The following is a 25,341-nucleotide window of genomic DNA, read 5'->3' as shown; positions in this document are numbered from 1 at the left end:
ATTGCCTGAGTCAGATTCGCATTCACTCCATACTTGGACAACACCTTCCATAGCTTTTTCCTGTCGACTCGGTCGTATGCTTTTTGTAGATCTACAAAGGCACAGAAAAGTTTCTGGTTTTTTGCCAGAAACTTCTCGGTGAGCATACGCAAAGAGAAGATCTGGTCCATGCACCTTCTTCCACTCATAAAGGCACCTTGCACATCCCATATTTTATCCTTTGTTTCCTTTCTTACCCTTTCAATCAAAATTCTACCATACAGCTTGCCAACTGAACTTAGCAGGCTAATAGCCCTATGATTCCCACATTCCATACGTGACCCTTTACCTTTGAATAATGGCATGATCACTGCCCTTCTCCAATCTAAAGGCGTGTAACCTTCCTTTAACCCTCCGTCAGGCGCACCTATAGGCGAACCGAAATCGGGCACACCCGGCCTGAGAGGCAACCCATATATTTTTACCCCCCATCTTTCACTATATTAATTCTAATACAAAATACTTGTCGGGTAGTCTTTACTAGGATCTATAGAAAGGAATTAAACCAAATATAACACAGAGTAACCAGTTTATTAAGGATTACTAACCATAAACTAAAATAATCAAACTAAACAATTTTTCTAAAACAGTGTTCAAAATGATTGGTCAAACCGAGCTCCATAAAAGTAATAACAGTTTTAAAGTAATAAAAATTTAAAGTTAAGGTAAGTGGTAGTCTCTATTAACTACAACCGTAGCCAGATACAGACGATGAGGTTCCCAAATCAGCAGCCGAAAAACAAATTTGTAAACAGATCGGTTGATGACAACCTAAGCATTCGTAATTCGTCATCCTCCTAAATTCTAATTCAAACACGCATATTACACACTTTCGCCTTTTGGGAGGTGTTGTAGGAGATGTGGGTTTTTTGCTCGTAAGGAAAAAACCGTTTCAAGCAAATTTTCAACTGAATCGGCATTCTACTTGTATTCAGACTTCGCCGAGCTAGTTGTCCGATATCGCTCTCATCGCCCAAATCTTCAACCAAAGCTGGATTTTCAGAAGCATCATCGTCGAGAAGAAACTTCACCATATCATCAACCTCATTGCGTTGAGAGAGATCATATTTTCTAGCCATTTCGGCAGAAACATATGTATTTAAAATGCCAGAAAAGAGAAAAACTGAAATTATAATTCAATCGGGCGCACCCTGCCTGAAAGGCCAGGGTCCAATACAGCACTTATTTCTCAAGATACTGATAAATTTCATACAGAACAGGCATAATTGAGTATAGTGAACAACTGCACATAAAAATATCCTTAAAAAACTCAAAATTCAAAACCTTCAAAATTGTGACGCAATCGGGCGCAGGCGGCCTGTGAAGCCAGGGAAGGTGTAAGTGAGCTGCGTAAAGACCGACGACTGACTGAAGACGGGCGCTATGTGAGGTTCCTAAAGTTAGGCGAGTAAAATGAGGGAAGAGGCGGGGGGCCGCCTTTGAGAATTGGGGAGGGAAAAAATGTCTTCCGCTGGCCTCTGAGGCCGGCTGCGCCCGACGGAGGGTTAAACATTGGTTAAAAAGATTGCACAACCATGTAAGAATTATACGGCTACCTCCTTTAAAATATTCAGCAGCAATATTGTCGAAACCGACAGCCTTACCATTCTTCATACACTTAATTGATCTTTCTATCTCATCTATGCTAATTTCGGTAACATTCAGTCCATCATCATTCATATCTGATTCGCCGCTAGAATCACTGTCACTCACTTCGCTTTCAAAGACTTCCTCGAAATACTTCATCCATCTCTCTTTTATTTTTTCTTCATTCGTCAACATTTTTCCATCTTTCGATTTTATCACTTTCATGCTTCCGGTTTCTGGGCTACACCGGGACCTTTTGACTTCTTTCCAAAACAACTTAATGTTTTCTTGGAAATGGTTTGTCATTTTCATTCCTTCTTTCTCTTCCAGGCGTTTCTTTCGTTCTTTCACTCCAACTCTTACTTTTTTCTTCCATTCCTTATATACTTCTTTCGCTCGATCCTTCTCTTCGCTGGAAGCACTGCCAGCCGCAATCAGACATAACCATGCTTTCTTCTTCTCTGAGACCAATGCTTTAATCTCATCATCCCACCATGCATCACCTTTCTTCCTACCTTGTGTACTTATTCCACAAACCTCTCTAGCAGATTCACAAAGACTCACTTTTATGTGGTTCCATGTTTCGTCTATGCTTAGACCGTCCATTTTCTTCTCATTCAATCTCATCTCTGCACAATTCACATACTTACTTCTCTCATTATCGTTTTGTAGTTTTTCTATTTTGATTCTTGTTGGAGTTAGTACCGTTTTAACTTTAGAGCGCCAACCGCGAAAGAGGTTTACTCTCGACACCACCAAAAAGTGGTCAGTTTCAACCTCTGCCCCTCTGAAAACTCTCGTGTCCTCGGTAACAGCTCTCAACCTAGAGTCAATTACTACAAAATCGATAATTGACCTCTCATTTCCTCTTTCCCACGTATATTGGTGGATACCTTTATGATCGAAAAAAGTATTGGACACAAACAGGTTCCACTCTAAACATACTTCAAGTATTCTGTTCCCGTTGTCATTCGTTCTTTTATCCCCAAACATACCTAAGGACGATTCAAATCCATCACGTCTAATTCCTATCCACCCATTCAAATCGCCTGCCATTATAATCCTTTCATTAATATTTTTCAGTCTCATCACATCATTCACACCAGTCCAAAAATCATCTTTCTCTTCGTCACTCTCAGAATTGACAGGGGCATAACAAACAACAAGAAACACCCTTGTCAAACCGATTTTGAACCTGATCCAAATTATTCTCGGACTTACACATTCGTACTGCAACTGGTGTTATATTTACGAATTAATTAAAATGTGAGTCTCGTGCAAGCCCCCGATATTAAAATCTTTGTGAGTGTGTTGTATTGTACTTACGTAGTTGTCCAATTGAAATCACTCATTTATAAAAAAATTAATATGAATATTTTTAAAATTTCTTTTATTTACTAAATAATACTATTATTCAATTTATAAAAACAGTTTATTTATAAACAAATTCTGCTATGTAATTATTATGCTATGTAATTACATAGCAAAACTTGTTTATAAACAAACTGTTTTTATAAATTGAATAATAGTGATATTTAGTATATAAAAGAAATACAATTATATAATGAAGTTCTACAAATTAAACTTAAAATAAAAATGTCTAGTTTTTTTTAAGTTAAACGTATAGATATATTATGTTATGACACTTTTATTCTAACCACAGTATAATACCAATAATTCAAAAACTCTGCATCGTCGCTATACAATGAAAATAACAAAAATATAATATTCAGACTATTTATATTAAGCCTTATTGTTTTATTTGTTGTCATCGTGGGTTGAATAAAGTATTAGTTTTTTACGTCTTTCCTCGTGAATGATACGTAAATAATTGATCTATTTTTTTCCGTTTTAAAATTACTCGTACAAAATCACATATTTTTCGATTAGTTACATTTTACTTGGAACGTTACGGTCCGAATGCGTATAAATTCTCACCGCACATTAACTAAGTCTAAAATAAAACGCTTTGTATAGGCTTAAGTATTTTCTTACTATAAACGTAGGTATTTTCTTATTTTAGTTTTTTTTTTGTTTTCTATCGAAACACTATTTTCATTCATATTATTATGGCGTCTTATTTTAAATGATATTTTAAATGTTCATAGCGCTTGTAGGGGATGGTTTTCGGAGACAAAAATTATTGAGTTAATCAACTGGAAAAGTTTTTCGTTTTTCATGGCGTCAGTTATCCTTATCAGGATATAGACACCAATCGTTATGATTCATCGTTTAGTAGCTGAGGGGCTGACTACGTCGGGATCCCAACCTGGCGTCGTGCGTTCAATCCTATGCTAGCTAAGTATTACATCATTGCAAAAGCAACATTTTCGGATTATAATGATGGATGAAAACCGGGAATGTTCATCTCTAATAAATAGATATATACATATGTTTAACTTTGTTTTACACCTAGCATTTAAAATATATATTAATGGCGGTCGGTAACTTTTTGTAGCAGAAATGGTGGACAATGTGTATAGACGTACACACCTAACTACTTACTATCAAGTATGCAAATCTATTGGCTAGCTAACAAGATGTAATTATTGACAAAATAGTGTATCAAAGTTGACCTATAAATTCTTAATGCTCCCCAACATTAAACATTTCAAAACCAAAATCAAATAGGTAATTGAAAGATATACAATAATACAACGTTTAAATAACTCTTCTTCAGCCATTCAAGCTAAATTCTTAGGACGAATTGTTTCATAGAATTTTAAGAATTCTTCGAATCTCAAAGTTAATTTTCAAGTTCTTTGAAAGTTCTCATTAAGTTATGTTATTATTTCAGTTCTGGCAAGTAACTGGTCTATAATGATACAACAACAGAACTAGAAGAGAAAATTCACAGAACTCGAAAATGAACGTTGAAATTTGATGAATTTTTTAAATTCTGCGAAACAACCCATCCTTAGTATGTAATCGTCAGTAAAAATCCTTTCGATTTGTAATTGGGTATGCCATTCTGTGCATTATACCCATATACAAAGTAATTTTTTTGGACGTTGAAAATTATTGTCCGACTCATTGACATTCAAAGACCAAGACAGACGGGACTGAATGCACATTCCGAAATTTTAATACTTTCGTCCTTTGTGGATGTGGAATAAACATAGATTCCACTCCACAATGTTGCTGGAACCTGTGTCTTCTGGAATTGAGAATGTATATTTTGTATTTTATATATTCCTATGTATTTCGACTCGCTCGTACGTTGTTTCGTTTTGTGTGTTAGGTTAATTTGCGTATACATATGCGAGCCGAAACGTGAGCCGAGTCTCTAATTATGGGAAAGGAACGAAGCAACCGTGAGCGGCATTTCGCGTCATTTTCTGTTGCTTCAAGCGGCTTTTGGCGCCATTTGCTGCTGCTTCGTTCCTTTCCCATAATTCGGGGCTCGGCTCGCGTTTCGGTTCGCAAATTTATTCGCGCCATAAGATTCTGTGGACGGGAATTGCAACAATGCTCAGCTGTGCTGTTAACGACTAGAAAAAATTATTCAAAATCTTTTTATTCGGAATAAATTCAGTGGCCTCTTTCTCTATTCTGAATCAATTTATCACAATGTGAGAAATTATGACACTTTTGACAATTCGTAGCACGTCCATTAGTGATTTGTTTAACCAACACAGTGATACCTAAATTGTACAATAATATTTTAGATCGATATAGTTTCAAGGTTTTGCGAGCGGATATTCGAGGACTAGGTAAGTTTATACTATGGTCACGCTCGGCAATTATTTAACCACAGCGTTTCAAAAATCTGTTGAAACCAGTGCGTTATTTTAAAGCACGTTGCTGTTCAAGTTAAATATATTTTTCAGTAGGTACCTGGGTACAGTTTTCTTGGAAAATGAAAAAACTTCAAAAAAGGAAAAAGTTGCTGCTGAATATGTTGTGTAGGTACCGCAAGTAATATGGCAGGCAATATGACAGGCCTGAAGGCTGGTGCGATAGCTCAGTTGGTAGAGCACACGATATCCCATATATTTTATGGAGTGAATTTTCATAATAAGTACAAAATGAGTTTTTTTTCTTCCTTAAATTCTTCATTGCGACTGCTTAAACAAATAACACTCAAAACTAATGGAATGGCTTTTTATATTAGTGTGGAATTCGGTAGCCTTCTATAAGGCAGAAATCTTACTGTCTATGTAGCAAAAATTCTTGAACTATTATCTCAGGTATTAACACACTTCTACGACTAAGATATAAGATATGAGTAATTATTTGTTTTAACCCCGGAATATCATTCTACCATGAGCTATGAAGCTACCAAATATTCTGTTAGTGGGGAAAATAAGACGAGTTATTTTTTAATAATCAGTTGTAACATTAGTAGGTAAAAAAAAAATTCTAATCATTGTTTGCAAAACCTACTTAGGTGTGCTTTGATGATTTCACTGCAATATCGTGAAAACAAGCAATTAAACAACGATGGCAAAAAAAAAATAATAACGGTGCGGTTAAAATGCACACACGCCGCGTTGTTTTGTTGAAAATGCAATTACTGTTGCAAATAAGAAAAATTTCACTACAATGTGCCTTGAATTGCAATAGAACAACAACGCTATAGCAACTTCAAAATCATGCAACGTGCAGTATACTATATTGTGTCCTTTACGTGCAAAATCGTATCATCTCCACCCATTTATATTAAGAACAGTTTCTGTGGCGGGAAGATTTGATTTTTGCATTATTTTATTTGACTTTTGCAAACTAAACTTCAAATCAAAAGGAAGGCACTGTTTAAATGAGGTTTCGGAAGACCACCCCTATCCCTTTTGCCCAACCCAGAACTTCGAAATTTTTTGATGAAATTTTGTACTTATCAAAATAAGAGGAAAATAACTGTCTGCGTCTGATTTCGAAAAACTCTCTGCAAAGCTCTGACAACACCGGGTACTTCAGATAATAATCTAATAAAACTGTAATTATCTGAAGTGACCTGCCATGGTACAGGTACAAAGTAATGTTTCTGTATCTTCTTGTACATAATTAAATAGAACCTGGAACATAATGTTTGTATGTCCTTGAAGTGATTTTTCACAAAAACAGCGCTGTACAAATTATAATAATTATTGTTTTGATCGCAAGTATTCGAGGCGCAATGGGCGTAGGTTTGACATTTGATTCTGTCTAATAAGTAGCTACTAACTATTGTAAATATGAAATACAAAAGTTTGAATAAATTGTCAAATTAAACCTATCACTTTCACACAAACTGACACACTTTGCTCTTCTCTTTACAAATCTGTATGAACTGGAAGGCAGTCCGAAACATTTGCTAAAGAATAAGTAGTAAGCACAATAACCCAAATTGCTTCAATATTACGGTTTTATAACTTTATGGTTTTGATACATAGCCGACAATTTAACAGGGAATAATATATAAACAATTTTTTTTAATTATGTGATAACTCACAAGAGCGCCATTGTCTGTATATTGTAGACAGGGGAACTACGTCGCCAGCCGGTTGGGCAGCTTTGTTAGGCGGATTAAGGTAAGGGCTGTATTGCACGAAGGAGGAAAAATAGATAGCGCTAGTTCGTGCCACACGCAAATTTTTTTTAAAAATTTAAATTTAAATTTTGACTTTTGATTTGACGAATCGAAGAAACGACCTGTTCTCTTGAAGCCAATATCAAGTGTTGTTGGTGTTCCGCTTGTGCCCTGTTTCACCATCATTTTCAGGATCTATTAAAATAAGTGCAGAACAGACTCAGCATGTCCATATAGCGTCTGTGTATTAGACATGGCAGTCAGACTGATAACAACGTATTGTCAACCAAGTGGACCGCCCTCCTTCGCACAGAATGTAATAGGTTTATCAAGTTTAGTATTGTGAGGCTCCAGCCCAGAGGTGGCTCATTTGTCTATAAAAGACGCCCAATTTCTTTGTAGCCAAATTTACTCGGGCTTCTTCGCAGACCGATACATGGAGCTTTAATGGTGAGGGCACTTCTATAAAAATTGCTCCAGACATAAACACTATAGACAGTCCGAAATCGGACACGCTTGAGTTAACTTGAATAACTAAATAGATTAATAAACACTCACCTATATAGTAAATTCTAAATATTATTTGCATCGTTCAAAATGTCTGCCACTCCATTTTTGTTTCGGTTTAAAATTAGTTTCTGGATTAAAATGTGGCTTTATAGTGTTTTAAAAAAAATATTTCATTAGAAAATAAAAGAAGCGAAATAATATTATATTTGTTTTATTTTACTTATCCACAATATATTTAAATAAGTGACACCTCAAACTGCTCACAGCTCATACATGATAGTGCCTACTAGTATATCTTGAATACAATATGTAGGTATTTATTATCATGTGTTCGAAATACTATTATTATCATATCTTATTTTATTTTATTTTATTTAGGAAACAAACAGTCATTTATATATTTATAGCACAAACAGCAATTATTTACAAAAGACCAATAAAGTTCCATTAATTCTAGTCGTTGATTCAATATTTGCACCTTTTCAATATATTTATAAATGACAAAGGAATATAAAAAATAAAGATTATAAGGAATTACAAAATGTTATAAAAACAATTAAAGACAGTTAGTAGTAGTAGTTACAGTTTTTGCATGATATAATAAAAACAATAAAATAAACTAAGATGATAGGATTATTTCACAAAATAAAAAAAATTAAGTTATTAGTTTAGTAAGTTGCGTTTTATATGTTTTCAAGTTACACTTGAAAATGTTTACATCTCTAGAGGCATTGTAAGTTTTACAGATACGTCCTAGATAGTTTTGCGCATATTTGTCTTTAGAGTGTGGTGTTTTAAGTCGTTCGATCTGGTGTTGTTTTCATATCATATGTCCATAGACTAAATTAGACATACATCAATGCATATGTCATAAAAAAAATTGTTTCCATTCCGAACTGGAGTTCACTGTCCACGAGGGCAATAATCTTATCAGATATATTTTTTAATATAAATAAAAATATAAATGTAGTTTAATATCTTGAGTCTCTGAAAGATCTTCACCAATTGCTTTGAAATTTAGACACATCGTTTTATTCGAATACGTGTGTTTTTATTTACCATTATTATATAAATGTCTCCTGTGAAAGTAATAATCGTGCATTTTTTTAAAAAACAACGCCATCTGTTGAACAAATATGTATTTTTTTAATAACAGCGCCATCTGTTGGCCGTAAAAGCAACACGTGCTATTATTTCTATCTGCACAGACTGACCCACAACAACGCGTAGTGAGATACAGTTACTATATTAAAAAAAAATTTCAAAAATGTTTATCGTCGGTAAATGATAGGTGACATGAAATATCAGGCGTGAAAAAATGATAATGATAAATTTGAAACAATACTTGTAGGTTCCTAGGCATATGTGTAGGATAAGTAAATATATTTTTATTCTAACAATAATTTTTTGATTTGCGTCATTATTTATTTATTTCCACTTTACTCAAATGTCCTAAGAGAGAGTTCGGTAAATGAAAATATATTTCATGTGAAATGATAATTATTTGAACAATGATTTCAGGTTGTTTCTATTTATTTACAACGCGAATCGTCAATAAAATTAATATCAAACTCGTGAACTCTTCTAAATCGCACGCATGCCATCTGTTGATTTGCATTCAAAAGAATATAAGGGATTTTAAGCAAAGAATCAAAAATTTCTTTCCGCTGAGTAACCGATAAAATTTCGATGAGTGCCATCTTTCGTTCTTCAATGAAAACTATGTGATATTAGCGAAGTTTCAAACTCTTCTTAACGAACATAATATTTTTGCAGATCGCTGGCATCTATTTGATTCTCGGTTCCTTAACCCAAGAATCAAACCCTGTCGAAGAAAGCCACATATTTCGCTCGCCAGCCATCTCTGTATTTTTTACATAATGTCAGTTGCGAGTCATCTATATTTATTTTACACAACTAGGAACATTTTATTTCAAAGAAACAAACCATATTTTTGCAGTTTTCTAGCAAAGAAGTATTCTTTAAATCCTGCTATCTCGCGCCTTTTTTCAGAAACTGTCGAAATATTCCACAACTTTCTGTAATTTTACCGAAAATATCATAAAAAATAAGTTGGTACCCATGTACCTATTCATTTATTACAGGAGAATTAGTTAATCGCTGTAAGTTTTTCTCTGAAGAGGAAATAATAATTTATTATTGATCGACACATAACATTGAAAGGTTTTGTAATTTTGCTTAGTGACAACTTTGCACAAATTTCTAAAACTAAATTCACCGTGACACCAGGGAAAAGAAGATGGCAGCAATAGAATTATTTATTTATTAATTTTCGGGAAATCGACAGTTTACATTTAATCAGTTTGTACATAAGTATTATATAGTAAAATAAAACCAATTATGGATTTCCTCCTTGTGACTTTACCTCTACTGAGACAGTAGAGGTAAAGTCACTAGATTAAATTTGTGAGAAAGGAATATAAATTAAAAAATTTATACAAAACAAAAGATTAAGTATATAAAACGAAAAATTTGCCATGGAGAGAGGTTGTAGATCAAATCATAATAGAGATATAAACAACAGAGACATATAAACATTATTCACAAACCTTCAGAGATATATTATTTTCAAATAAAGCTGTTGTGAAATCGACCGTAGTAATAAAAACATCAAAATGTTTTATATTTTAAATTTGGGTAGTTTTCCAATGAATCAATATAGCAATACTAAATAACCAAACTAACTAACCATCACGCCGTAGGCAGAGAGGACGGACCGCCAAACTACTCGGTCTTAGCATACACTGCTTGCCTCTTTCACATACATCGTCTACAACTCTTCTATTATTCTGACTCTTGACATGGCTTGACTTGAGTATCTAATTCACTTGATCGTGCCATGTCTTCCTCGGGCGTCCCCGACTTCTGCTACCTATCGCATTTCCATGATATATTCTCCTTAAACTCCTTTCTTCGCTCATTCGCTCTACATGCTCAAAGGGTCCTTTTCTTAATCTTACTCATTACGCTTACATCAGCCTTGCACCCTTTGCGGATCACCACATTTCTCACACGATCACACATGGTTTTACCACACATATTCAGTCTTTTTTATCCTTTTTCTGCCAGTTCCATGCCTCATTTCCATTCATCAGGGCAGGTACAAGCAGTCCGTTGTGGACTGGTAACTTTGCTTCTTTGGAAAATGACAGCGCCTACAGCGTTCAGTCATCTATTAATGGAGTTACCTGCATTTAGCCTTCTTTCAATATGTCATGTAGCAATATTTTCCCTGAAAATAAAAATGAACTAGAAAAACATACAGAGTAGAGGGGTTTTATTCTTCTGATTTTTCTGCTACCCTCTCCCATCATTCGGGATGCAGTCCACAACAAATCGATTAAACTAGCAAGATGAACTCGAAATCTGAATTATTTTTAATGTTTGTATAGCAACACATAGCACAATGGATAAAACATATTACATGCAAAAATTATTCGCCTGAAATACCCATACAAATTGAGAAATCTCTTGAGAAAGAATAAATGCCGCCGACGGGATCTGAACCCGCAGCTTTCTGATTGCCGGTCAGCTGCTCTAACCATTTTTCACTTTCCCCCTTATACCACTGATTTCCAAACAACATGTAAATAAATTTTTACAATTAAAAAAAACCACGTAATAACAAAAATAAGTAACTTACCGTCCTTCATTCATTTTACGTAGGTACTAACGTTCTTCTAATATCTTTGGTACTAACCTTAATTATTATACCTGCGGCTGTAAAAATAAATAGAGTGGTAGTTACTCTCAGTATCGCTAGTGAGTCGTTTTATAATTATCTTAATATAAGATTAGAAAAATTGGTGATAATCATGTAAAACTTTTTATTTGACGGATTTTCCACTTACGAAGAGTTTTTTTTTCTGTTTTTGTGAGAGAGAAACAAATAATTTAAGTATTAAAATTTTGTAGAGACTACGAGAATCAGTTAGCCATAGTAGATTAGTCAATTCAAACATTTCAACGAAAATCTATTACAACCATAGACATTCAAATTATTAGACAAGCCTATCAGAGAAAGGGGAACAAACCAACTTGCGAGGAGGGGGGAGGTGGTGTGACCGTCCCACTTTCAGTGATTTGTCAATAAATGAATCTGAAAAAAATAACTGTTTATCCCAAATCGGGTAAGCAAAAGTAAGGGCTTGCTTCCAAAATTTAATATTTTTTTTACACTATTTAGTTAGACACTTTTAAAGTGTGTTATAATTTACACACGTCACTCAATTTCTCAGACGATTCGTTTAAGAACGAACATTCAGATCCTGCTCAGAAAAGTCCAATCATGGACAGCGCTGCAAACCATTGTCTTACTTTGGCGAACTTTAGTTTTCTGCGCATTGTGTGGTTATTTCAATGTGCGCTCTTCGATGGTCAATGCACAATTTTTTTTAAATTTTTTTTTATATTAACTCCATACATGAGGCCCTTAAGAAAATAATTTCCCTCAGGGCCTATGTCATCTTTGGGGATTCTGTGTGGAGGGTCTTTTTGTGGAGGTGAATGAGTGAACATGGGTCTTGAAGAGTCCCAAGTTGTAGGAGGGAGGAAACACAGAGGCCGGCAGTTCGTTCCACAGCCGAGCTGTTGAACCTAAGAACGAATCGTAGAAGCGACCCGTTCTCATGTGACAAATGTCAACCGTGTACAAATGTTGGGCGCGCGTTTGGCGTGTATCCTGACTACGCACCGGTCCCGAAGGGATCAATGACGCTAGTTCCTCAGAGCATCTTCCATTGTAATACCGATAGAACAAGGACAGCATACCTACCTGACGCCTGTGCTCTAAAGATTGTATACAATGTACTGAAGTCATAGTTTATTCAAAGATATTCAAAAATATGGTCACGTGGTTTGCCTCCAGCTCATCGAAACTAGGATTCATGCTAGGGCAAGTCTTTTTTCAAGTTTTTTAAAAGTTTTTTCATACAAAAATAATCAACGCATAATTATATGCGATAGAAAAGAAGATTAGTACGGCTATTAGAGCGAGCAGGATTCGAATTCGATCCCTTTCCGTTTAATTGAGGTATCGTACCCACATAATATACCATCTGAAATAATAACCACCATAAACTATAGTTTCTTTTCATAACTTTTTAGTAGTTTTTCAATAAAAAATTTGGGATTGTATTGTGCTTATTTAAATATAATTTAAAATTAATTATGTATGCAAAATTCTCAGTCAAGAAGCAAAGTAGCACCTGTTTAGCTGTAAGCGAAGTGTTCAAGCAAAAGAACGACATCCACCTGTGTGTAGGCGAAGTGTTCAAGCCAAAGAACCACATCCACCTGTGTGTAAGCGTAGTGTTCAAAACAAAGAACGACATCCACCTGTGTGTAAGCGAAGTGTTCAAGCCAAAGAACGACATTCACCTGTGTGTAAGCAAAATGTTCAAGCTAAAACAAAACACTACTAGATGTATAAAGAAAATATTCTTTTCATACGGAAAAAATGGTATTGCTAATTTATCAAGAATCTCTTCAAATTATTGGTAATCCGGTTAAAAACGAGATTTAAGGACTTTAGAGCAAACACTGGACCGCATTTTGATAAACGATCTACTTGAATAAAACTGATTTAATTCCAGCCTTAAAAAAAATATTGTTTAACAGTGATCCATATACTAATACTAGCTGAAGGCCACGGCTTTGCCCGGGCTATATACAGAGTTTGTCGAAATCAGACATAGACAGTGATCTTATTCTTATTTTGATGGTCAAGTGTATAAAATTTCATCAACCTCGGAATAGAACTGTAGATTTGGATAAAAATCAAGTCCACGCCGCTCGCCCGGTGTCCACCACAAGGCCGCCTGCCACAGACACTCGTCTTTGTACAGATAGTTATGTCGATGGGTTTTGATGATAATACATAATATTAGGTGTAATGTCTTATTATATTATGTTTATAAAAACATGTGTACTTTGAACAAACCCCAGGTACGAATAAGTAGGCAAGTATATTTCATGAAAACCTTTTTTTTAATAATACACCTTTTATTTGAATACCGATTTTGTTTTCTAAATAGTATAAAATCTATGTCTGTTTATGCGCTTAGTTCTTCTAAACTGTTCAACGGATTTTGACATGGTTTTCACTTTCATGTAGATTATTTCTTCCGAAAGGTTATATATACACAATACATGCATTTTTTTTAAAGTAGAGAAATACGATGTTTTGTAATCAACTAGTAAAAAATAGTTCGGAAGCTTAGATTGCTAACGCTGACTAAACCTTAATGAAATAATGTAATGTTATTAAAATAATGTAATTCGGAATTGTACATCTTAAAAAAGCCTACAGAAAATTCCCAAGAAATCTCCTAAGGACAACCCTAGCAACGCCGCGTAAACGTCAGCTAGTTGGCGGTGGCAACATTATAGGTGGTGTTGTAATTTGAATAACGTCATAAGGATTGTACTCTTCGGTATATTGTATTCATTTGTTGTGTTTCCCATACGTTACAATTGTATTCATTCGGTATATTGTATTCATTTGTTTTGTTTCCCTTACGTTACAATTGTATTCATTCGGTATATTGTATTTATTTGTTGTGTTTCCATTACGTTACAATTGTATTCATTCGGTATATTGTATTAATTTGTTGTGTTTCCCTTACGTTAAAATTGTATTCATTCGGTATATTGTATTCATTTGTTGTGTTTTCACTTACCGTAAGTGACTTACGTCACAATTTGCCAATAATGGAGATACGTGTTAGATAGGTACCTTCCTTAATATTATAAATTTAATTAAAAAAATAGTATCGTTTTTGTACGAAACCATTCTCGGATATATATTTGTTATTCAGCATTTATTTTATTTTTCCAATCGTGTCCTGATATAACACTTAATTTTATATAGCAGGCTCGTAGACTAAATACACCAATGAGCTGGCTACATGTCAAAGGATATTTGGGGTGAAAAAATACAATGTTTTTTAAAAGTGTAAAAAATATATTTCACATTATTTAGTACGGTGAATAAAGACCTCGTAACATAATAGTACACACGTCAACTCAATAAGTCTTAAGCAATATAAGGATATGATCAATTAAATAAATGAATAATAAATAAATCGATGATATTGGTGAATTAATGAATTTAGATACATCTATCATAAGATCCACGACATTTGTTTAACCAAAGCACTTATAAACTAAATTTGTTCCTATTCACAAATATTATACTCGTAACACATATTATATGGTTTAATAATAATTTAAGCTCAGTGGAAATAACACAGTTTTCAGTAATACTAAATACATTTTATAAAAGTTACATTTTACTTTAATACATTTGTTTCAGAAATTATCAATTTCTTTAACAGATAAATGCAAGATCACAGAAAAATCATTTTCATTTAATAAATCAACATTTCAAAAGCTTTCACGAACAATAAATTTCATTTCGTTTAAAAGGTTTCTCTTTGCTAAAATAGACCATCTTTTAACGTTCCTAAATATTTTCACGTATGATTGATTCGGTTAAAAAGATTTTGCACTGAAGTTATTTTTTCTAATAAGATTTCTTACAAAATTAAAATCTTTCCACTTTTTAACAAATTTGCATAAAACTAGGTAGTTAAATTATTCAAGTGGAAGCACACTGAATTCAACTGACAAAGTACAATTTATATAAAATAAACAGATCGTAACTAAAATCAAAATGTTGGTAGGTACCTATAATCAGTAAATCTCTTATTAACTTTGAATGTTTTTTTAAAACCCCCTAACTGGCCTTTAGTCACTAATATTTAATAAATTTTGCCTACTATCACTAGGTACATTTATATACACGAAAAAAATTTGCTAAAGCCATACATTAAAATTAAACTGTATTAAATACAGTAATAAATTATTATTCCTACGGGCGACCAATACGATTTAATCGTAACTTTAAAAATATTATACAGAATGAAAGCCTTTTCTAATGCAACCTCTTTTTTAACATTTCCGCCAGTCCTTGTATAATTTTACAATACACATATTGTAAGTTCGCAATCCATCCACTCTCAGTATTTGCACCCTCTTTTCAAGCGTCAAAGCATATAATCTATCACCAACGATTTTATATCGCGTCCTTCATCAATAAATACTTACTTTTTAACTATTTACTAAATATTTAAAGGAACTTTTAGTTCAAGTCAATTGATGATTACATCATATTATGACATTGAAGTCACTCATAAATTAATTCTTCTCTTAGAAGATTTGCAGACTTAAGAACATCATAACAATACATTAATCTTAGTTTGTTTAAGAGTTAATCTGCGTGTTCTTATTGCGAAAATATCACAGTATCAAATACCCAAAAGTTGCATAAATAAATAAAATAGTCTAGATGATTTTAACCCATTTGCTTTTTAGCTGACTTAGAGTTAGGTGCCTTTGTGCCTTTGGTGCTCCTTGTTGGCCTCTTCTTGCGTTGCACTGGACGGATGTTCTTCCTCTTATTGATGGTCCTGGTTGGTCTCTTCAGGGATTGGACTTCTTTTTGCACCTGGACCCAGTCTTGCAAGAAGGTCTTGTAGAGAGCGAACGTGCTCATGTCGAGGGTCATGATGGCCGTGGTGTCGGGGTTTTTTGGCCAGTTGGAGCCTACCTTGGCAAAGGCAGTGTTCTGGGCATTGCTAGGAGGCACAACAGCGTTGGTGGCGTTGATAAAAGTCTCCACCTCGCAGCTGAGGGCTTTCAGCTTAGCTCCCAACACTTTGAGGATCGTGGCCCGCTCGTTGGTGCTGAAGCTTGCGCTTTGTGTACTGAAGGGCTTGATGGAGAGCTCGTGAAAAGCCTTTCCGTAGAACTTCAGATTTCCTCGGAGATCTACCAGAATGTGGTCAACCTATAATAATAAAAAAACATGAGTTAAAAACAAGTCAATATTTAATTTACAAAATATTTCGATTGTTTAGGTTCACCAAAACAAAAAAACCAATTTGATGATTTAAAAAAATGATTATTATCAAGAAATGAGTTAATTATTACTAAATGCTTAAAACTAACAGCGATTTGAACCGGACAATTATTTCATACGCGAAGACAAATTGCATTACAACTGTCCTTAAGGTTAAATACGAATCAGTAAACCGATGCGATTGCGAGGCCTGTCCAATCATCGGGCTCGTTATCGAGCGGAGCTAAATATCAGTCAGCTTCGATCACAAAAGACGCCGAGCTCGTTATTTTTACATATAATTATTGTTAAGTTAATTACTGTGCGTAAAACATATAATTTCTCACACAGAATAAATTGCCTGCGCTGTCGGCACTGTTCGCGGAGCGCGATACTCCGCAGTAACCGATGTAGGAATATCTCTAACTGTGGGCAATTTGTCGTTAATTGAACCGTAACTGCCACTCGAGAACGTAAAACATGTGCTACGAATACAGGGAATGAGATTTTGTTGAGAGTTAAAATTGTTGAAACGAATCTTGGAATACAGAGAGCTGTCATGTCGCACGCAGTCGCTAGTCACAGGGACAGACTTAAGGCAACATTCAACACTCTACTCCCAGCACCGCAACCGCCATGAGACTTCGCAATGTCTTTTATGAGATTGTGAAATTGTACTTCTACAACAAAGGATCGTATTTACGTTTTAAAGTTGCGGCTCGTGCGAGAGTCGCATATTTACCTTAATACAATAGCGAGGAAAAGCTCGCGAATGATTAAGTACAAGAGCTATAAAATCGTACTTCGTATAAATCACGTTCTGAAATACCAAAGAAAGGCTAATTAGGGATGCGAGACGATTTTACAAGTATTCTGAGATGAAACTTAAATAAGATAACATCGTAATCAAGACGCAGTTAAATGTTAATGCACTTGCGACTTGAAATACGTTCAAATATATTCATTTAAAAGTTAAAATAAAATCAGTCGTGAACAATGCAGGCGTTCCTTGTCCGAATCATTATACATCTGTTTGGGAGGCAGTCGTGAAATGCAACTGACTTCGTGTTTCTGATGTAATGATAATTTGCTGAACCACCAGCAACTTCACCCCACACCCCGTAACCTTTCTTACGATTGCGTGTTTAAGTTTCATTTCTCGCTGTGCGTTAGTATCTCTTTTCACGGAGCAGTTTTTTTTTTAAATTATTTTTACAACAAAAAATTACAGTCGGATACAATAAGTTCACAAGACCTTTACCATGCATTTTACAACAATTTTTAATTTATTGTATTTAATCCGAAAATTGGGTGGCAACGGTATTTTTGTTAATTAAAATCGGCTGCAAGTAATTTAAAATTAAAAGAACATTTAGTTCTTTAATGCACTTTGAATAGATTGTTTTTGATGAGTGTGGACAGTTCAAAAAAAAAAATTAAATTACCTGTAGTTGAGATCGAGAAAGGAATATGCTTTTGTTTTTTTAAATAGAGGCAACAGAGTAATTGTTTGGCCGGAAGGGAGGGAGCAGTGCCGAGAACATAATTGTATCGAATTAGACGAAGGAGCGTTCAAATTACCCGCTCACATTACACTTTCAGGCGGTAGGGCGGCACGCCACTGATCAACCACTTTAATTGGTAGTTTTCCAGTAAAGCCAAAATCCCAAAACATATTTTTTAAAATAATAGTTTTAATCTGTATATTGCGCTCACTAAACATTAGATAATGTGCAATTAATTGATGCTTACCATATCTTTCTGGCTGAATGTAGCGTGATTTGCTCTGAATTTTTTGAATTCTGCAAGCTGGTTCTTCGGAAGAAATTTATTTACGAAATGTTTGGTCATGTTCATAGAATCTTTGTACTGAATCGAAATCTTCGATTTGTTGAGGTGGTTGAAGTCTCTGAGAGTGTCGCTGAGGTGGTGTTCTAGGTGCCTGAGCACCTTCATGGGATTTGCGGCCCCGGAGTGGCGGAGCTGTGTGGGCACAATATTGTCCACCCCGCAGGGGTTGTCATAATAGCTGGAGTGCGGCACGTGGGACTGCGGAGGGAAGTGCAGAACTTTAGGCGAGGGAGCAGCCCTTGCGCAAGTCATGACGGAACTCAGCAGCACGCAGGCGAATAAGATGTTAGTCAGTCTGATTGTGAATGAACCTGCGGAGAAGGAAATATATTTTATTAGAACCGAATCAACTAAATTATCCTCTCGCTCCAACGCTACCATACTATCTTTCTCACAATGGAGCCATGTAATAGAAAGAGAGGTTACAGTAGAACTGTCAGTGGCACTCCCACATATACATTCAATTTTAAATATTATTGTCTGCTAAAGTTAAACATATATATTTAAGTCTCGGTACAAAAAAATATTTATATGATTTCTGAGAGTTTATTTTGAATTTTAAACCAGTGGTCATAAAATCTGTATGTAAAATTATGCTAGTAGGTATCTACAGGTAGTGGCAGTTATAATATATAATCGCATCCATATAACACTTAGCGAAAACGATATGAAATCGTTAATTAGAAAAAAGTTAAACTTTTGCAAAATTAAATATTTATTTAAAATTTCATAACGATGCTCTACATGATAACTGGCAATTTTTCTGCAAAAGGTTATGCGATAATAGCCTCCCGACATCTTTCCGGGTGGTCCGTAATGAGATTCCCTTTGCCTGCAAACTTTCATCTCCTTTTCTCGTCTCGGAGATTTACATAAAATTATTATAGTGCTCTAACGGAGGAAGAATTGGTTTAGTTATACCAGTCTCAAAAATAAATAATATATCGTTAATTACTATTCAATGGCAATTATTGTGAACCGATCAAAACTAATGCATTTGAATTCTTACCTTCTTGTTAAAATTTAAAAATCAGTAGGTAATATTTATGTAAATAGCCACGACGAAAGGTGTTGTAAGGCTCAACAAAACACAAATCAATGAGCGAGATTTTACGATATGCAAAGCGTTCGTACCAACATCGTTAGGAGCTTTTGTGAGCTTTAACCTGGGAGCAAACGTTTGGTCTTTACAGAAACTTATGTCTTCTCATAAAGATTTTCGTTTATTTACTGTGGATTTTAAAACTTCGTATAAATAATATTTCATAAAAATAATTATAGGTAGATAGGTATTCATTTCACTTCACTTTCATGTTTAATAAGAAAAATGTGCATAGTTAAGATAAGTGGTTTACAGCTATATTGACAACTACACATCTTAAAAAATATAAAACGATTTTCTACGTCGTAATAATATAAATAATATTGTACATGATCTTGAACTAAAGAGAGAGTTTGAGATGACGAAACTAATAACAAATTTAATAATGCGAAAACATTATTGCGACGCATGACATAAAATAAACTGCTGTAATAGAACATGTTCACATTTAAAATCAAAGGAAAACAAATAAAATATTATACACACACCGCATGACGTTACATCCATGAAAATTCTTCGGTGAAATTGTTCATAGTTTTTCATTAAATTACGAAGGCACTGTTGTTTCTGCACGTTTTGACATATTTCGATCGATTCGAAACAGCAAGAGAAACTCTTAAACACACCAAAAGAAGCACAATTTTTTAAAAATTATTCGATTAAAATTTTCAAAAACTTTGTATGTATCTGACTCATCAATCGCGATTTATTAGCCGTTCGAAGGCGCGATCGGACGGTACGAAGTCCTACAGACAACTGGTTGGGAGTGAAGTAGCGCAGGCACTATGTCTTGGACCGCGCTGAGGTTGTAGAGAGGGATATCCCCTCCCCTCTCACCCCACTGGGGTAACGTCTGTCCACTCAAATCGCCCGTACTTAATTATTCCAACGAGCGGCAAGCGCGAGACTTTTCATCGGATGAGGAAATAAAGCTTCGCTTCCTTTACCCCGAACTAAATCGCTTATAAAATATGGTGATTCAAAAAACTAACATAATTAATAATCATTCGATTTCGATGACATACAAAGCTAATAAATATGTAATTTCTATTGAAAATATGATCTGTAAAGCAAGGTGTAGTTTTAGTCCGATAGAGTGAGAAGACAGTGTTTTTAGCGTACTTGTTGTTACCGAGATGAAAAAATGGTGAGAAAGTGATGGATCCGCTACCAGCAGTGACGACAGATCACTTTGGGAAATCCCGGTTTCAGATCACCAAGCGGACCGAGGTATGATCAAATTCTATTATAATAATGCAAGAGTCATTTTTAAAAGTAGCTCATTCTGATTTTAAAAAGGTGCAAATCAATTATTATTAAAGGATTGTAACATATTAGATATTTTGTTTGAAGATTCCATGAAACTCTCAATGGATATAATATGGTAGTTCTCAAGAATACTGGAAGAAATTATTCTGAAGGTGATAATAAAATATTATTCTTATTTGACAAAGAAATACTTCAATGTTTCATGATGCTAGACTATGGTGTAAAAAAATGTATACAGGTTGTTATTATGAATGCGTTCCCTCCGTTTCAAATAACCGCTGTGAAATCACAACGTCATAAATAACGCTGAAATGAACGTTAAGTGTTGAATTATATGTTCCAGCATACAAAAGCTCGCATTGAAGGCTCCAGTGCAATCGAATTGCCTACAAACTTAATAATAATATTACGAGTGTCATATATTTGGCAATTTCTGTTCTAGACACAAAGTGACGGTGAATTGCTAGTAAGTATAAGAATTGAAGCATTTCTGAGGACAATTTAAAAGCTTCGGCCTACGCTGATGATCTGGACTGTAAATAAAATACAATTGTTTGACTATAAATTTAAACCAGTCTAGATGTGTGCTTTGTTTATTATCATATTATGTTTGCTTTCAAGTTTGTAAGACTATGTCAGATTATATTGAAAATAGTTTACAGAGATCCCGCTGAAGTATTGTAGGAAAGATTTGAACAGCGAAATAGATATACTTTGTTATAGTCATGAAAGAAATTGCAGACTTGATGTTTTGCTTTGTAAACCCGAGTTCACTTTTTGTTGCAATGCATAAAAAGGGCTAACATTAATCATCCCGAGTACAACACCGTGGGTGGAAAGCTTTTATGGCATTTATGAACTACTTGTCATAAACGCAGAGAAAAGTGCGTCAGGAACTAAATCACAAACATAATGTTCTTACTATAAGTTGCAGAGTATTTTGAAACCGTGTTTAATGCATAAGATTGACAACTTGAATATTTGAACTGTAATAAATAATTTAATGAAATTAAAAAAATGTAACACTGTCAGGGGCCGGATTAAACACACTTAAATAGTAGGTATACCTTTGTAATGTCAATTACATAAAGTTTATAATAAATTAATTAAAATTGACTCTTTTTAAAACAAATCGGTTTGAAAAATAAACTTTAAAATGGTTAAAAACATAAAGGTTTCAAGATAAAATAAAAATAATATCAAATCACCGGTGGTTTTCAACATTGATTTCATAAATATTCGGTTGGTAGTAGTTCTTACTAGCAGAAAGATAATAAGGAAAATGATTTGTATTTTAAATACTGTTATTAATGAAGTTACAAGAATTATATCATTATTTTTTTGCGGTTAGGTGACTTCTGATATGATTCTATTTACTTTGCCATTCGAATAGTTAAATTACTTGTTAACCGACCACTTCTCAGAAATTGGTAACAATTAGACTTGCTAAGTGAGACTCACACTGAGTAATAATGTGGTAATTATAAAATAAGACGTGTTTGTAGGTATGCAATATGCTGAAGGATGTCATCAAAATCATTTTATTTGATCTTTGTTTTGTGCCGAGCGGTTTTTGGAAATAAATTTATTGTAAACCGTAAACGTCAAAAGTTAAAATAATTTATTTTGTTTATCTTGTGAAGTTAGCTGTCAAAAGAGCTGTCAAATTGAAATAAAAATAAACGCTACTTACAATTTTTGGCTGTCATTCTGGTGAATGTGGGAACATTAAACGTGTTGGACTCCATTTCTAATTAATTAGCACGACACTTGATATAACAAGAAACAGCACCGAAAGATTTATTATAAAACTTCACTGAGTGAGTCACTAAATTATTATTATGTAATAACAATATAATTACAGATGAATGAATTATCCAATAACTTCGATGAACTATTCTGTCACTAGGAACTGTAAAACGTTTCGATCTATATGGCGGATTCGCACGTGTCTCGCGGTCCTTTCGCTCGAAGGCTCGTCTCGAAATTAATTTGTCTAGCCGGGTAGCCATCTTATATATGTAGAGCCAGATTGGTAGTCACTCACTGAGCGTTGCAAAAAATCCGTCGATAAGTGATACGGCGCCGGTGGAGGGGAGGGGCGACCTAGGACGTAGTAATGATACGTGTTTCATTCATAAACCTGCCGGATGAGACGGGAGGAAGGAAGTGAGGCGCGGGGGCCGGTAGAGCGGGGCATGTCCGGATTTCCATGGCTTGCATATCTCCATGACGCCACTACGTTAAGCATTAAGGCGCTATCTCAAATTAATTCTTTGGAAATGAAGGCTCGCTATTTGACATGACTTTTTTTTCTGCACCTTTGACGTAAATTTGCCATTCCTTCTCGAACACGTGATTCCATGGATCGAATTTAAATCGGGCTTCCTAAATCGTCATTTTTATAACGGCGCTTTATGAGGGCTTGTCGATATCAGAATTTTATTAGTTTTTGAGAAATCGTCCGGTATAGGGGCTCAGCGGGAATTTTTCGCCAATGACGTAAATTGGCTGTATCCATTATTATCTATGATCAATGTACTTAATCCGAATCCGGTTTACGGAAAATTTAGATTCTTCATGACCAATTCAAATTGTTATTTTTTTGCAGAGTGACGTATGTACATAGGTGAAATGAATTTCTACAGCCCTTTATGATTGAATGATTTATTGAATTGGTATCTGAAATCCGGGTCAAATGAAATTGTTAGTCTGGACGTTCTCAGGTGCATTATATTCTTATATGGTAGTTTAAATATAATTTTTTATTTTACTCAAATCATAGCAGGTAATTTTTTTATCTCACGCGTTATTCATAATACAATTTTATGACTCAATACATTTGGAATCAAGATGAAAGGAATACTCTTACCTTATGTTTCACATCAAGATAATGTTTGTATTACGCATTTAAGGACATAGATCGGTGACAACGTGGTTAAAATAGCTTGATACTCATCAAAGTTGATTAATGATTTAGAACAGATTTTATTTTACATTTACATATGCATCTTTTTATCTTTGCTAAACGTATTACGCATAGATTAGAGAATAATTATCACATTATTGGCTGAAGATTACTGATATTTTTAGCTGTATTCCTCACAAGTCAGGTGGACTCCGGGTGTTAAGGACATTAAGTTATATTTAAAAAAAATATTTAACTAATAATTTTTCGTAAGTAATTAACTTTTTTATATTGATTTAATAATTTTATTTTGTTTTTGTGTTTACAAAAACCTATTTCAATTTTTCATAAGTCGGTAAATAAGAAAGCACTCTTTTTTTTAAAAGTTTTATTTAACATAATAATATTTTTTTTAAATCAGGAATCAGTAGTATTTCATTTTTAAGTTGAAATAATTATTAGCAATAAACCTGCCGTGTTTAACAAATTTTTATTTGAAAAATGAACAAGTCATTAGTATATTTGTACAGCGCCCATTAGGTGATTTTGTACAAAAACGGCCCTATACAAATCATCAAAATATTATTATTATATACAGTACCAGCTGACGTGTAGCCGGCGTAGCTATACTTTTTGTAAATACGATATACATATAAACCTTCCGAAAGAAATTTTCAAAAATAGTTAAACTCTATCAAAATCCGTTGCCTAGCTTAAAAAAACTAAGCGCACAAACAGACAGACGCGGTTTTATATTATTTATTTATTTAAAGTTTGTAAACATTAATTATTTTATAAATAGGACCAGCGCTGAGTACTTTCATATTCATTTTTTATTACAATTATTTATTTAAAAAAACTTTTATCATTTTTATGTTCGTTATTAATTTGAAATTTTTTAATTTGCTCATTAAAGGAAATATTTTTGTGATTGATGCCGTTCACCCAAACTACGAATAAATCATTCTTAAGATTTAATTTCCTATATATTTAGCAGTAATCACCTATATTGAAGAAAAAAAAAGTTCATTTACAAATGAATGATTGAACATTTTCTGAAACATTTTTTATTTCTTCAGGAGAGTTTTTTTCAATAAATCAATAATTTAGAATCGATAGTCGTGCCCATAAAAGGCAATACACCTCGGATATATTTTGTTTATTTTATAACAGATGCAATACTATACATAAAAAATACAAGTCATTCCTACGTGAGCAAAGAGAATTAATGTATTTCATGTTTGATTTGTACCGGGGAATACTGCAGGACTCGATTCGAGGAAGTCTACACGCGTCACTGATCGAGGCCCTAAAAGATGTTTGTTTTTCCTTTCGCACTTATCCAGTTTACGTCACTTATCAGATTAAAGGATAGACATGGCACCTAGGCGGTAATACAATCAGGCAGTCAATACAGTCAGGCAGTCGGGTGGTTAGAGTTGATCGGGTCGCAGGTTGGTGCTAATAGTACCCATTGATAACGCACAAGAACGAGTGCCAATAACTTCGATACGTACATTATTATTAACATTCAGTCAAATTATATAACTAAAAGTCTACTTGTGTCTCGGAATAAATTCGCGAATGGTGGATTATGAAATTTGCAGTAATTTCTGTGTGGCTTTTCAAAATCAAGAATAGTT

The 25,341-nt window shown here is 34.2% G+C and overlaps 1 protein-coding gene across 1 annotated transcript; it reads right to left on the bottom strand.

Annotated features, from left to right (window-relative positions):
* Nucleotides 1-16,022: 16,022 nt before the first annotated feature.
* On the bottom strand, nt 16,023-20,259 carry LOC149419910 (uncharacterized). The gene is made up of 3 exons (XM_089637566.1): nt 20,010-20,259; nt 18,321-18,730; nt 16,023-16,517 (listed from the first exon to the last, which is right to left on the bottom strand). Exons 1-3 carry the CDS (start codon nt 20,062-20,064, stop codon nt 16,023-16,025), a joined length of 960 nt encoding a protein of 319 aa, XP_089493692.1. The 5' UTR covers nt 20,065-20,259.
* Between the last annotated feature and the right edge of the window lie 5,082 nt (nt 20,260-25,341).

Source organism: Hesperophylax consimilis, chromosome 11 (genome assembly GCF_061612785.1).
Source record: "Hesperophylax consimilis isolate HC1 chromosome 11, BYU_Hcon_1.0, whole genome shotgun sequence".
NCBI classification, from domain to species: Eukaryota; Metazoa; Arthropoda; class Insecta; order Trichoptera; family Limnephilidae; genus Hesperophylax; species Hesperophylax consimilis.
Note: the sequence above shows the minus strand (reverse complement) of the source record. Positions and strands in the feature narration are given on the sequence as shown.

Excerpts from the sequence above, each read along its gene's own strand:
- LOC149419910 (XM_089637566.1), bottom strand. The coding sequence starts at position 20,064 with ATGAAAAACTATGAACAATTTCACCGAAGAATTTTCATGGATGTAACG. Across the intron at positions 18,731-20,009 it reads CATGGATGTAACGTCATGCG|GTTCATTCACAATCAGACTG; the intron begins GTGTGTGTATAA and ends CCTTCTCCGCAG. Across the intron at positions 16,518-18,320 it reads CATTCAGCCAGAAAGATATG|GTTGACCACATTCTGGTAGA; the intron begins GTAAGCATCAAT and ends TTATTATTATAG.